General features: G+C 58.5%; 1 protein-coding gene across 3 annotated transcripts in view; it reads right to left on the bottom strand.

Moving 5' to 3' along the window:
* The window catches only part of TMEM184B (transmembrane protein 184B), a 49253-nt gene that overhangs the window by 3629 nt on the left and 32243 nt on the right, over positions 1-13381 (bottom strand). For all 3 annotated transcript variants that reach the window (XM_058741302.1, XM_058741300.1, XM_058741301.1), the window contains 5 exons: positions 7140-7230; positions 6591-6666; positions 3392-3483; positions 2256-2425; positions 1619-1813 (listed from right to left, as the gene is read on the bottom strand). In XM_058741302.1, the coding sequence (XP_058597285.1) occupies positions 1619-1813; positions 2256-2425; positions 3392-3483; positions 6591-6666; positions 7140-7230 (624 nt within the window). The remainder of the gene's footprint in view (positions 1-1618; positions 1814-2255; positions 2426-3391; positions 3484-6590; positions 6667-7139; positions 7231-13381) is intronic.

Genomic DNA, 13381 nt, shown 5'->3' with positions numbered 1-13381 from the left:
GCACCCGGGCAGCCCCGGCTGCCCCCTGGAGCCTGGCACCTGGCAGGGCATGTCTCCCAGGGATGACTCCTCCCACAGGGCTCGCGCTTCCGGTGGGGGGTGGCGGGGGGGGGTGGTGGTGCTTACTTGTGCAGAGCCCGCAGTCGAGGCGGCTTTGGACCCAAGCCTGATTGGAGGGCTGAGGGGTTAGCGTGTGGGCAACAGGCCCGGGCCCAGCACAGAGGTGGGGTCCTGCCTTTCCCCGGTAGGGCTGGCCTGGGGTCTTTGCTAGAGCCGGATTTCTAGCCACGCTCCTTTTCACTGGGGTGGATGTCTGGGAGCAGTGGGTGGGAAGAGGGCCACGGCAGAGCCACCACGTGGGCCTTTTTAAACCTCAAGGGTCCAGAAAGGGTTCTCTGCTATGGCCCCAGGCTCCAGGCACAATGCTGACTTTCCTAAGGGCACAGGCTCTGTGGGGACCAAGTCCAAGGGACATCGCTCTCAACACCGGGTGGGTGTTTGCCAGGTCCTTCCGGTGGGGGGCCCAGCGGGAAGTGGGTGGGACCCCAGCTGGCAGCAGTGGGGCATGGCCAGCACAGCGCCTGGCACCGAGCAGGGGTGCCTACAGCCCTCGGCCGGCAAGCGTACTGGGAGAACACGGTCGGGCGCACAAGAGTTGAGCGAGCCGGTGTGCGGTTCTGTCCACAGGCATCTAGCGGGTCTCGCTCCAGCCAGGAAGAAGGGGAGGGGGCCGAGGGGCTCTGCTGCCGCCCTCCCCACCCCCACTCCCGGGGCCTGTGGTGGGCCTGGGCGCTAGGCCTGGGGAAGTGGGGTTCTCTCCTCCAGCCACATGGAAGGGAGCCGCCCGGCAGCCCAACCTCCGGGTGGACGTGTTAGACCAGGAGCTTCCCCTCCCCAGACCCGCAGAAGTCATTTCAGGCGAGCCCGGCCTCCTCTTCCCACCCGCCTTGGCCATCCCCCCTCCGCCCAGCGGCAGCCAGAGGCAGGTCCCCTGACCCCAGGCCCCAGGGAGCTTGGGAAGCACCCCCCACCGCCAGGCCCAGACCACTTATTATCGCAGGATCTCGGAGGGTGGGCTCACACATGGGATTCTGAAAGGGTCTCCGGGGCATTCTAATGTACAACGGCGGGTGCCAACCTCTTCTAACAAAGAGGAAGATGGGCAGGTGTAAAAAGAAAGCTGTTAAGATCGATTACCATCTGAGGGTGTTTCTTAGAAGTAAACCGGGCTGAAAAGAACTTTAGAGAGGAGGCAATTACAGCACAGAATGCAAAGCCGCGTTTGGCCTGAGGAACCCCGAGGAGCTTGTCTATTCTAGGCTCTCCACCCTGGCCTTCCCGTGGGGATATTGTGCTGTAGCATCTCAGGGGTCTCCATACTCCAGGCCTCCTGCAAGAGACAGGTGGCTCTCCAGCTTCCAGGACGTCCCTGCGACCTTGTGTTGGGGGCGGGGGGGGGGGGGGGAGAGCCTCGACCTGTGTACCCTCTCCCACAAGTAAGCTGGAGACGCCTGACCTGTCACCACCTGTCAGCCACTGGGGGGCACGAGGGGCCCTGGGGCGGGGCCGGGGAAGGCTTCTCCCGCTGGGGAGTCATCTCCAGGACCCTGGCTCATACCTTGCGCATCCAGCCTCTTGTCAGCATAGACCTTGTAGGTGAAGGCGTGCCGCAGGGCGAGAGCCGCAAAGAACATCTCCACACAGATGATGAAATCCTGGTAGCCGGCGGCCACGGTGCCCTCGCCCACAGACACGCGGGCCGAGTGGATCTTGGGGATGGCCCCACACTTCTCTAGGATGGCCAGGAGCATGCCTGAAAGGGGAAGCATGGGCATGTGGCCCTAGACTGGACCCCTCTTCTGGCCCCCCCTTCCTCCCTGGAGCACTGCCCGAATGTCACTCCCGCCGGGAAGGATGACAGCCGGGGTCCACGGTTGTTCCCGTGGGTCAGGGATGCCAACACCAAGCTGAGGCCTCTGGAAACCCCACTCTATTGGCTACTTGCTGGCCACCAACACTGAGATGTCACCAGTTACATGGGGTTCCCTGGATCCCCCATCCATGAAGTGGCCCCACCGAAGGTCCCCCATGGCCAGGAGGTGCCCAGTGGACAGAGACCCTCTGGGCTCCAGGCTGGGATCATCCAGGGACGGCACAGGCCCCATGGGCACTGGGACAAAGAGCAGGAGGAGGGGACATATCTTAGGGGACAGGGCAGCATGGGCTGGCCTCACAGGGGCCGGGAAGAGGCTCACCTTGCCAGAAGGAGAGAAAGATGACGGACTTGACCATGAAGAACTTGAGGACAGGGCTGTAGGGGCTAAGCAGGTCCCGGGTGGCAAAGTAGAAGAGGAAGAGGGCGTAGAGAGCTAGGCTGACAGAGATGTTGTAGATGATGGTCACGTAGAGGTAGCCGCTGGTGACACTGTGGGGAACACGGAGTGTTCTCTGGCTTGGACAGAGCTTTCTGAGGGACCAGGGGTCTCCCTCCCTCCTCTATCCTTCCAGTAGGCCAAACCCCACGGCTCTCAGCAGTGGCCCCCAAGCTGTGCCCCACGAGCCACTGAGAAAGGGCTCAAAGCGACCAAAACATCAGGGGGCGGAGGAGGGGAGGCGTGCAAGGGTGTGCACCCGGGGTGCAGCCGGCCCTGCCGCCTCTGCTTTGCTCACAGGTGTGTCCAGGCTGCAGGCCTGCGGCTCTGGTGCCCAGACTCCTGGTGGGGACACCAACACGGAAGCCAACAGCACCAGGGCTGGGGGCGGGGGTTCATCCCGACGGTCGGGCAACAGGCGTCAGAGAGACACGGAGTTCGGCTTTGCTCTTTTCTCTTGAGCCAAGTCACGTCCCCCTCTGAGCCTCAGTCTGCTCACCTGCCCCGGTGGGGCCATCACGCGGGGTACAGCGGGTCTGCACCAAGTGCCCGCAAGCACAGGGCCTGGGTACGCGGGCACCGTCACTAACCCGCAAAACGGAATGAAATCCGCGTGGGAGAAGTCTTCTACCCGGGGACTCATGACAGGCCTCTCAGGGCTCGGACCTTCTTGCTCCCTGCCTTGGGGTGGTCGCTGTCCCTTCTTGACCCACCCCTGGGGCACCACTCTGGAGGCCGTCCGTGAAGGGGATGTGTGCGGAGGGCTGGCTCCTGGGCTGCAGGCGGGGCCGGGTGTGATGGCTGTCACCGCCAGGCTTGGACCTTGCAACTCAGGGGTGCAGGGAGGCGTGAGGAGGGCCGCGCTGTGCTTGGCCTCCCCTCTAAGGAAGGTCATGGGCGTGCAGCCAGTCTACAACCACTCCCTTCCCTAAGGCAGGGCATCAGCCTCTGGGCAGGCCCACCCACTCCTGCACCCACACTCCTCCCCCCGACGCCCCTCAGGGGGACCCGCTGCTTACTCAAAGTCACCATCCCGGTACTTGCCGAAGGCCTGGAGGACCACGGTGCTGACAGCCATGAGTGGCTTCACCACGCAGAACTGCAGGGTGGCCTGTTGGGGGAGAAGGTCAAGAGTTGAGGATGAGTGAAGGAACTGTGTGACAAGCACTCCTCCGGCCAGCTGGGCCTGTGCTGGATGCTGGGGGGCGGGGTGGGGGGGCCCCATGTCCTGCCCCGAGGGGACTGCCTTCTGGAAGAGGAGACGGATTCTATGGGGGTCAGCAAGGCAGTTGTGCGAGAGGGAGGGAGGGAGGGAGGGAGGGAGGGAGGGAGGAAGGAAGGAAGGAAGGAAGGAAGGAAGGAAGGAAGGAAAGAAGGACAGCCGCTGGAGGGGCGTAGAAGCACAGAAGAGCCCATCAGAGAGGGCTCCTCAGAAAAGGGTTCAGAAGGAACGTGCCAGAGAGACGAGGACAGCAGAGCACGCAGCTCCTATAGAGACGGAGAGGCTGAGAGCAGACAGGCAAGCAGGTAGATGCTGGTGATGGACAGCGGGCAGGAAGGGGGCCAGGGTCCCGCTCGAGGCCTCTTCATCCACCCCCGGGTCTGGTTCCTGGCCCCATGCTGGTTTATGCCGAGCTGGGGGTCTCCCTGGGGCTGGAGGGGACCTCCAGGAGCACAACAAAGGGAGCAGCCCAAAGCCCAAGGTCTGGAGTCCCGAATCCGAGTCTGAATCCTGGCCTCGCCACCATCTGGGGAAGCTCAAGTGAGCGGTCACTTAGCCTCTGAGCGGCCACTTCACTGGTAAACGGATGTAACCAGCGCCATGTCGCAGGGCTGAAGGACACATCAGCGTCTTCTGGGAACTCTCCCCGCTGTCTGTGTTCAATAAAGGCCTCCACTGATCTGCTGGGCCACTGGCAGAATTCCTAAACCGGGTCCTCCCAGGGCCCTACAGAGGTTCCAGTAAACTCCAGGACAACCCAGGGGGCCCATAAAACCACCAGAATCACCGATCTTTTGAAATCAATAGACCTAAGGCCAAACCGCAAAGCCCCTTCGGTAGAGGTGGGAGCAGCTTTAAAAGGATAAGTCAGGGGCACCGGGGTGGCTCAGCTGGTTAAGCGTCCATCTTTGGCTCAGGTCACGATCTCACCGTTTGTGAGTCTGAGCCCCACATTGGGCTCGCTGCTGTCAGTGCAGAGCCTGCTTCGGACCCCCTGCCCCCCTCTCTCTGCTCCGCCCCCCGCCCCCCCAGCTTGCTCTCTCTCTCCCAGAAATAAACATTAAAAAAAAAAAAAAAGGGAGAAGCCAGTGTGGCTCGAAGCCAGGCAAGGACCCTGGGGCAGGGACAGTAACTTGTTGAACCCAAAGTTTCTGCCCCGTCGGGGACCTGAGTGCAGTTTGTGGGGAGTCCCGGGGGAAGGGGGAGGGTTGAGCTGTGGGGAAGCACATGTGACAGGGACAGAGGTGCGATGCTGCCACCAGCCAACCCTCACACCTTGAGGGAGCAGGACCAGCACGTTCGGGGAAGAGGAAAGAGCAGCAGTCTGTGCCCAGGGAGAATTAAGAGCCCGCCAACAGGCCGGTGCCGTCCTGGTCAGCTGGGGAAACCAAGGCACGGAGAAGCTGAAGGGGCAGAAGAGGCCGCAGAGCCTGCGCTCAACCACACCCCTGGATCGGGTCCGAAATCAGTCAGTGGTTCCCAGCCAGGCTGGACATCAGAACCACCCGCGAGCTATAAACACATTCCGGGCCCGGAGCTCCCTAACAGACCTTCTCCATCAGGCTGGGGTGGGGGTGGCTGGCCAGAGAGTCTCTACCCTGAACTGGCTCTCCAGGAGATTCAGATACTGGGCGCTGGCCCTGCGTTTCTCGGGAGGAAACTTTCTCCCAAGCGAAAGGGGTGCTGTTTTTATCCTCTTTCCTCTTACGACCTCTCCCTGCCACCTCCAGGAAAGTCAGCAGGACGTCCGAACCCACAGGGCTGGGGAATCATTTATAACAAGGCTACGCGAGCTAGCGATCATGGGATCAAAACTTTGTACACAATATACTCATCAAAGAAGGCAGTGAGTCACAGCTGCGCCCTGGGCGGCTGGAAGGCTGGTAAACAATGGCTCTGAAAGGCCCCACCCACCGTGACCCCAGGACAGTTTTAACTCTTGCCCTCCGGGCCCAGGAGGGAGACTGGGGATCTAGAACACCCAAGGGAAGGCAGAGCTGGAAGCAGCAGTGTAGACCTGGTACGTCCAGGTAGGTGCTTTTGCGGGTATGTCCACACTGCAGGCAGCCCCCGCCCCCACCCGCCCTGCACAGAGGGGAGCGGAAAGGCCAGCCCTCTAGTGGCCACAGCGATCAGCTGTGGTTTTCATCATCCCTTGTGACTACTCTCTAGGCGACGCTGGAGGGGCGGGCAGAGGTCTTGGCACCAAAGGGGAGACTAAATTGAGGTCATACTGGCGAGGTGCGGCACCTCCCCGAACAAGAGACAGCGGGCTCCGTGCCAGTCTGTGTCGCCTGCTGTGTACCCACCGCCGCACCTGTTCCTTCAACCATCCCTCAAGAAGTATCATTATGCCTATTTTACAGAAGGAGAAGCTAGCTAAGTAAGGCTCAGAGAGGTTACATAACTTAGCCAAGGTCACACAGTCAAGAGGAAAAGCTGAAAATCAAACTCAGATGGGCAGACACCCAGGCCCATGCACTTAACCACAACACCACACTGCCTCCGCCCAGGCTACTCGAGCCCACAGGGAAGGCGGCCGAGGAAACCGGAAGCTGGTGGTCTGCCAACTGAGACATGGGGAACAGACCAGAGACTGCACAGGCCCGTCTTGGCATGTATCTTTCACGCAGAAGCCCTCCTGGCCTCCAGCCGCAGCTGAGGAGAGGTTTCAAACTGAGATTCTAGAATCCCCACGCGCTTTCCGATTCCCCCCCCAGCCACCGAGACTTGGTCAAAGTGAGCAAAAGTATGGGACCACTTCGCGCCCCAGGGCCGGTCCAGACATCTTCAGGACACCCGCCGCTGCCCCCTGGAGCACACCCTGCGAACGCGCGTGCATTCCTGCCAGCGTGGGGAGTGGGTGCCGGGGCTGGGAGGTGGCGGTCCCACAAGTGGGTCCCCAGGGCCCTACGTCCGCCTCTGCCACTTGACAACCAGGGGCTCCCGGTCCCTGGCTGGTAACCCTTGCCCGGGGCGGCCGCGGGGGCACACACCTGCTTGCAGAACCGCAGGAATCCGATGGAGTAAGTCTTTCCCCAGAGGCAGCATGTGCCATACACACAGCTGGACCTGGAAGAGACAAGCGGAGAAGGGGGTTGGCGGGCAGAGAGCCAGGATTCAGGAATGGTGGGGCTGGGGAAGGCCGCCCTCCCTCACATACACACGAGTCCGGGTGGAGGGCACTGGGCTGGGAACGGGGCACAGAGCCCAGGCCGAGCACACGGAGAGACAAAGGGAGGTGTGTGCGCCTGCGGGAGGGCTCGAGGGAGCGGGGTACGCTGGCCGGGGCAGCAACAAACCAAGGTAAAAAGCAGTGAAGGGAAAAACCGCCAGAGGGAAAAACAGGCAGACGGGAAGGGACGGGAAGAGAGAGAGAGAGGCCCTCCTCCCCCGAGTCCCAGTGAACAGTGTGGCTCAGGAAGTGTGGCGGGGGCACCTCAAAGCCAGGTCGAGGGCAGAGGCGGTCCGTGCGTCCAGCTGACGCCAGGACAGGCCCAGGAAACGGGGTGCTGTGGGGGGCTCCAGGGAGACTTCATACTCACTCGATGGGCTTCCCTCTGATCTCTGACATGATGGAACTTTCTCCCCCGAGGTACTCATAGCACAGGCTCAGGAAATTATAGATGACCAAGGCTGTGAAAAGCGTCCAGAGAAAACCACTCAAATCAACAGGATGGGTAAACAGATAGTGGAATTCTAAACAGCCGCGGAGACGAAAGCGCCCCAGTCAGGGGCAGCAAGGCCGCAGGGACGTGAGGACCCACACAGGGATTCCATTTGTGACCGAGATCAGGCAACGCTAAGTCATGTTGTTTCGGGCCGCGCACATGACGCTGCTGATCCTACCGGAAACACAGGGAGGCAATCGGCACAAAGTTCTGGATTGTGTGGGGACGCCGCAGGAGCGGGAGACCAGGACGGGCTCACAGGGCTGGTGGGAGCCAGCCACGGGCACATTCTGGGGTTCAACAGGTACTGGCTTCAGGACTGCTTGTTAGTTTCAGACGCTTTGCCGTTTGTGTGGTGCCGGATCACAGTTTTACAACACAAGAGGCACAAAACATTCTCTAGAGGGATCTCAGGAGAAATTTTTACAAGATTGAGACAGGAGCACCTTTGTCCGTTCAGCAACCTGCAGTGATGTGATAGTGTGCCCACGTCACCATCAACTCTGCGGGTGCATGAACGTCGTGGGAAGCTGGGCCGGCTCATTCTGGATGCGGCTCGATGTCACCGCAAAGACACAACTCAGCAACAGTGACCGACGGCACAGAAGTATGTCGTCCACGCTACAATTCTAGCAAAACGCTGTGAGCGGGTCTCCTGGTCAGAGGATTTCTGCGGGGCCAGCAAGATGAAGGCTGCAGCCTGCCGGGTGCTAGGAGCCCGGGGACGCACCAGGGGCAAGGACGGGGAGAGCGGAGAGGAGCAGGAGGAACGCAGCAGAGGCCGCCGGAGGGAAAAGGCACAGGAGGAAGACTGAGCAGAGCAGGGGAAATTCCACAACATCCAGCAAAGGATGGACTGAGGGTCCAAATGGGATGAGGGGACAGGAAGGGCAGGGTGGGTACCAGTGGCCCTGCCTCCAGAGGGTTCCTTCTCATCTGCTCCTTGCTGTCCCCCTGTAGTACAGAGGCTTTGAGGCTCGTGGTGCAGCCCTGGGCTTGGCGTTCAAGGTTTTTCCACAGCGACCTGGCCCCTGCCCACCCTTCCCAGCAACTAGATACCCCTCTTTCCCAGTAGGCTATGATATTCTCCATGCTTTTGCCCTTGCCGATCCCCCTACCTGGGGCGCCCTCCTCTCCGTGCTCCTGGTCCCCGTGAAACCTATCAGACCCCCTGAGAAGTCTCTGGCCCCTCGCCACGGAGGCTGGTGCGTTCTCACCCACGGAACTGCTGATCTGCAGACGCTGTGTGGTACTTCCCGCCCCGCAGTGTGGCTGAGCGTGATCCCTGGCTGCTGTCACTGGACTGCGGCCCCTGGAAGGGGCCCACTTCTTCCCCAGAGCAGGACACCGCGCTCGGCACTAATGTGGGACTACCTTGAACTGGAGCACATCCAAGCCTGGTGACAGAGCTATAGGCAAACAGTGGCCTCCAGCAATTGGGAAAAGGAGTATTTTTGGGGTGCTTCCTACCACTCAGTTGCTCTAACCTACTAAGGGCTGGGATGGGTAGCACCCAATATACACGACCCACAGCACCCACCACACTGTGCTGTGACCGTCCCTCTATGGACACACAGCAGAGAGTTTGCAACACAGGTTTGCCACCGGTTAGCTGTGGGCCTCTGTGTGCCTCTGTCTCCTCATCTGTTAAATGGGGACAGTAAAGGTACCTGCCTTGCCAGGTGGTCTGAGTATGCCAAGTACTCAGAAGAGGGGTTGGCACTCAGCAGTGCTCACTAGGTGGCCAGCACTGTTTACCTGCTTGTCTTCCGTGAGGGCCAGCATCCCTGGATAGGGCGGAGGACGCTGTAAGCTGCCTGCCTGGCATGGGAGCAGCTCCGGATATGTGGGGACTGCAGAAGTCTCCACCGAGCCCCAAAGCACTCTTCAGTGACAAGAACTTTGGGGCTAAAAGAGGGTGGGCATCAAGCCAAATCTGACAGCAGTCTGCTAATGTCCAAAACCACACAAGGCCAAGTAGACTGGATGTGTCCATTCCAAGCTGGGTCCAGCTGCATTGTGGCCAATGGTACTTCCCAAAGATGGCCACACCCTGGGACACCGACACCCCTCTGTGGGGAGACAGGGTCTTCCTCCCTCTCTCTGCATCTGGGGGGACTGCGGTGACTACAGCAGAGGCGATACTCCAAGACGTCTGACGCTGGGGTTAGAGGAGGCCTCTGTCCTCTGGTTCTTTCTCTGGAGATGCCTGCCCTTGGACACAGCCACCACGTTTCAAGGAAGGCCAAGCCAGCCCACGTGGTGAGACTACCCAGAGTGGCTCACGCAGGAGGAACTGGGGACCAGCCGATGCCAGCATCAACTGCCAGACACACGAGTGAACCAGGCTTCAGATCCCACCCCAGCTGAAGGTCCCCCAGTGGAAGCCCAGATAGCAAGGCGCAGGGACAGACCATCCCCACTGTGCCCTTTTCAAATTACTGAACTGCACTGTCCATGAACAAAAGAAATGGTTGTTTTACACTAGTCTGTCTGGGGTGATTATTTATGCAGCCATAGTAAATGTATACATATACATATGTGTGTATATATGTATGTGTGTATATATATATGTATACACGTGCATGTTGTATAAATATGCATACATGCATATAATGCGTGTGCATATATGTGTATACATATTTGTATATGGGGGTATATAATATACATGTGTACACGTATATATGCATGTGTATGTGTATTTACGTGTATGTATGTGTGTATACATGTGCTTTTGTGTATATGCACATAAATGTGTGTATATTTGTGTATATGCATGTATGCATATGTGTGTGCATAATGTATATGCGTACGTGTGTATAATGTGGGCACATATGCGTATACATGCGTGTGTGCGTGCACATGTTTGTGGATGTGTACATATGTGCATATATGTGCAATGTGTGCGTGTGTGCATATGTGTATTGTATGTGTGTGCATATATGTATGTGGGTGTGTACATACATGTGTATATGCATGCACATGAACGTGTAAGTGTGCATATAGTTATATATGTGTGTGTGTACATGCATACGTGTGTGTGTGATATAAAACCACTCCTGGAATTGCCAGGATGTGCAATGGGCTCTCACACCTCTGTGGCAGCCTGTTCTGATGCCTCTGCTAACTCCCAGGGGCAGGCCCTGAGGTGCCACCTCTCCCTTGGCAGCCCTCTGTCCATTGCCCGGCTCGCTCCGCACACCACAGTCTCCCTATTGATCCGTCCGATCCTTCCTGTTCAGGGGCAGCATAATGAAGCAGGACAGCCGTGGACCCTGGGGCCGGGCTACCAGGGTACAGATGGCGGGTCCACCACCTATGAGCTGTGTGACCTCAGGCAGGTTTCTTAAGTGCTCTGTGCCTTGCTTTCGTCATCTGTAAGCCATGGAAAACAGCAGCTCCCTCCTTGTGGGGCTGCTGTGAGGAAAGGGCCGAGTGTGACTCCTCTGGTAAGGCTGAGCTCACACTGAGCAATCCACAGTGTGTTACCTAGTGCTTTATCGAGACTACATGTAAAGTCCTTGCAGGCAGGAACTGAGGCCTACCCCTGACTACCAGAGGGCCTGGCACTCACACTCAGTCAGCACAGAAAGAAGAAACAGACGGACGTGGGCCTTAACTTGGGGTGAAGCTCGGAGAGGCGGGCAGGCGGGGCCGGCACATGGCCTGCACCCCGTTCTGCACCCACGGAGCTCACCCTTCCTGGGCTGCGCAGCTGCGCCCGCGCCAGGCAATCAGACTCTGGTTCCCAAGGACAAAAACCCTCGAGAGAAGCCACAGGGGCAGAGGCTCATCAGCCCCCTTGCCCAGAACCACCCTCCAAAGCCAGGCCGTCTTGTAACCCACTCCTGAGAGGAACTTGGTGTCTGAGCTCACATCCTTTCCTGTGTCACAACACGCGTCGGCACCCTCCTGAGTTACGGGGCTGAGCCGTCTATCCACAGCCAGCCCTGCGTTCGACTGGCTGGAATCATCAAATTTCATCCATCTCTCTCTCTCAGTTCAAGGTTCTTGACCTTTTACCAGTGCTCTAGGGCCAGCTGGTCTGTAAAATACCAATTCGCTGACGGTTTCCTTTCAAGAATCATTAGTGAGTCAATAATGCACTCTTAGAGAAGGGAGACGAGATAGAATCTCCTCGAGATGACTCAAACAGCCCACATCAGCACCCATTGACCATCTGCACAAATCAATCCCCTCCTAGGAAATTACAGAGCTAGGCAAAACACTACCCCCACCCCAGCAAGGGTGTTTGCAGTGGACAACTTTACCCCCGCCCCCCACCCCCCCAACCGAACAAACATGAAAACATGTCGGCCCCGGGCCTGAGAAGAGCAAAACTGCTGAGTCGGGGGTCAGCAGTGCAGTTCTTAGGCAACAGGCTGTTGCCCGCCTGCCCTTCTGACCACAGCTCCGGTTCTGCCCCAGAGACACAAAGTGACTCTACGCCTCCACTAAATACTAACGACAGCTTGGTGCCAGGCTCTGTGCTCGGCCCCGCGGACACATAAGCGACCAAGGGACCCACAAACCAGGCCCTCCAGTCTAGAGGGGGAGCACCCGGCATGAGGGAAGGGATGGTCCTTCTCTCTGTCCTGCCCTGGACCATCAGGCACCTGGAACTTTCTGCTCCATTCTAGATAGAGCCTTGAGGCCCGGAGAAAAGACAGTACGGTCACTCTCTTCATATAAAGGACATGACGTGGTCCAGAGAGTCAGACAGGACCCACCTGTCTGACAGGGGGCAGATCCTAGGCTTTCGGCCTCATGTAAGAAACAACTGCCAACAGGCCATCTTCAGAGATGAAAGGTCATGAGCTCTGTGCCAGTGGAAGCTAGCAATCAGAGGCTGGGGAGTCTCTCAGCAGTCATCATAAAGGACTCCTAAGAGACCTAGTCTTTACAGGTCCCTTCTGTCCCTGAGACTCGAGGCCTTCTTTCCTCACTGGAGGCTTCTCTAACCCACAGCTGCCTGGCCAGGAGTCCTCACAAGCTCCCCGCTACAGGTCAAAACGGGCACATCTGTCTGTGCGTTCAGTAACCACTCACTAGACACCTCCGATGTGCCACGCTCCGTGTGCGGAACCTCGGTGACCCTGGGGGCAACCTACTGCTGTTCCAAGCTCGCCGCCTCCATGCACCTGCAGCACCTACAGCTGGCCCTGTGGCCCAGCCTTCTTCGCCACCCCACGTCGGCCTCTGCGCCGACAGTACGGAACCTGCCTGGGATTCTCTCTGCCTCTTCCCCACTTGCTCACAAGCTCTCGCTCTCTCGCTCTCAAATAAATAAAAAAACTGAAAAGATGCGGGGCTTGATCCCAAGACCCTGGGATCATGACCTGAGTCAAAATCAAGAGGCGGACGCTCAACCGACTGAGCCACCCAGGCGCCCCTGGAAAACTTAATTCTGACCACTTTGGACCAGAATCTTCTGTGCTCAGGAAACAGGAGCTTCAGAACATGCTTCCCCCTCTTTTTCAATGATCACCATGGACAGGAACGGACGCCACTCGCTGCAGCCATGGTGGGCCGGGGGTTTGCCCCGAGCTGCTCCAACAGCAGCTCTCTCCAACTCCCTTGTGGCTTTTCTGTCCTTTCAGTTCTGCTTACGGCTGCGTCCTGCCATCCACATCGCCGTTTCTGACGCCTCTTCTGACTGGTTTCCTCTCAATACCTTTCTTCATTCCGATCGACACCTCTTGCAATTGCTGGCTCTGGCAGCACCCTGGACAGCCACCCCTGGTCCACCACAGCCAGCGAGTGCTGGCAGCACCCTGGCCGGTGAGTCTCTTGTGACACCTGCGTGTGCGGCCCTCGGCTGGGTGCGGGTGACCCTGCTGTACTCTCTGCGCCTAGGAAGACATTTCACTTTGGGCCAGATTCCAGGAAGCAACGTTTGTCCGAAATCTGAAACAGGGTGGGTGAAGCATCATTCTCGAACTGTTTCTTTCCAGGCACGTAAACTCTCCTCTCCTACCCAGAGCTCATGATTTTCCACCAGAGAAACCCGTCTTGCACTCCTCCACCCAGGCTGACACGCAGGGCAATTCTGGGGACCACAGACCCTGGGGTGAGTCTGGCCTCTGGCAATTACTCTCCAGGTAATCGTAAGTTTC

Source organism: Neofelis nebulosa, chromosome 8 (genome assembly GCF_028018385.1).
Source record: "Neofelis nebulosa isolate mNeoNeb1 chromosome 8, mNeoNeb1.pri, whole genome shotgun sequence".
NCBI lineage: Eukaryota > Metazoa > Chordata > Mammalia > Carnivora > Felidae > Neofelis > Neofelis nebulosa.
This window is presented reverse-complemented; position numbering and strand designations above follow the sequence as displayed.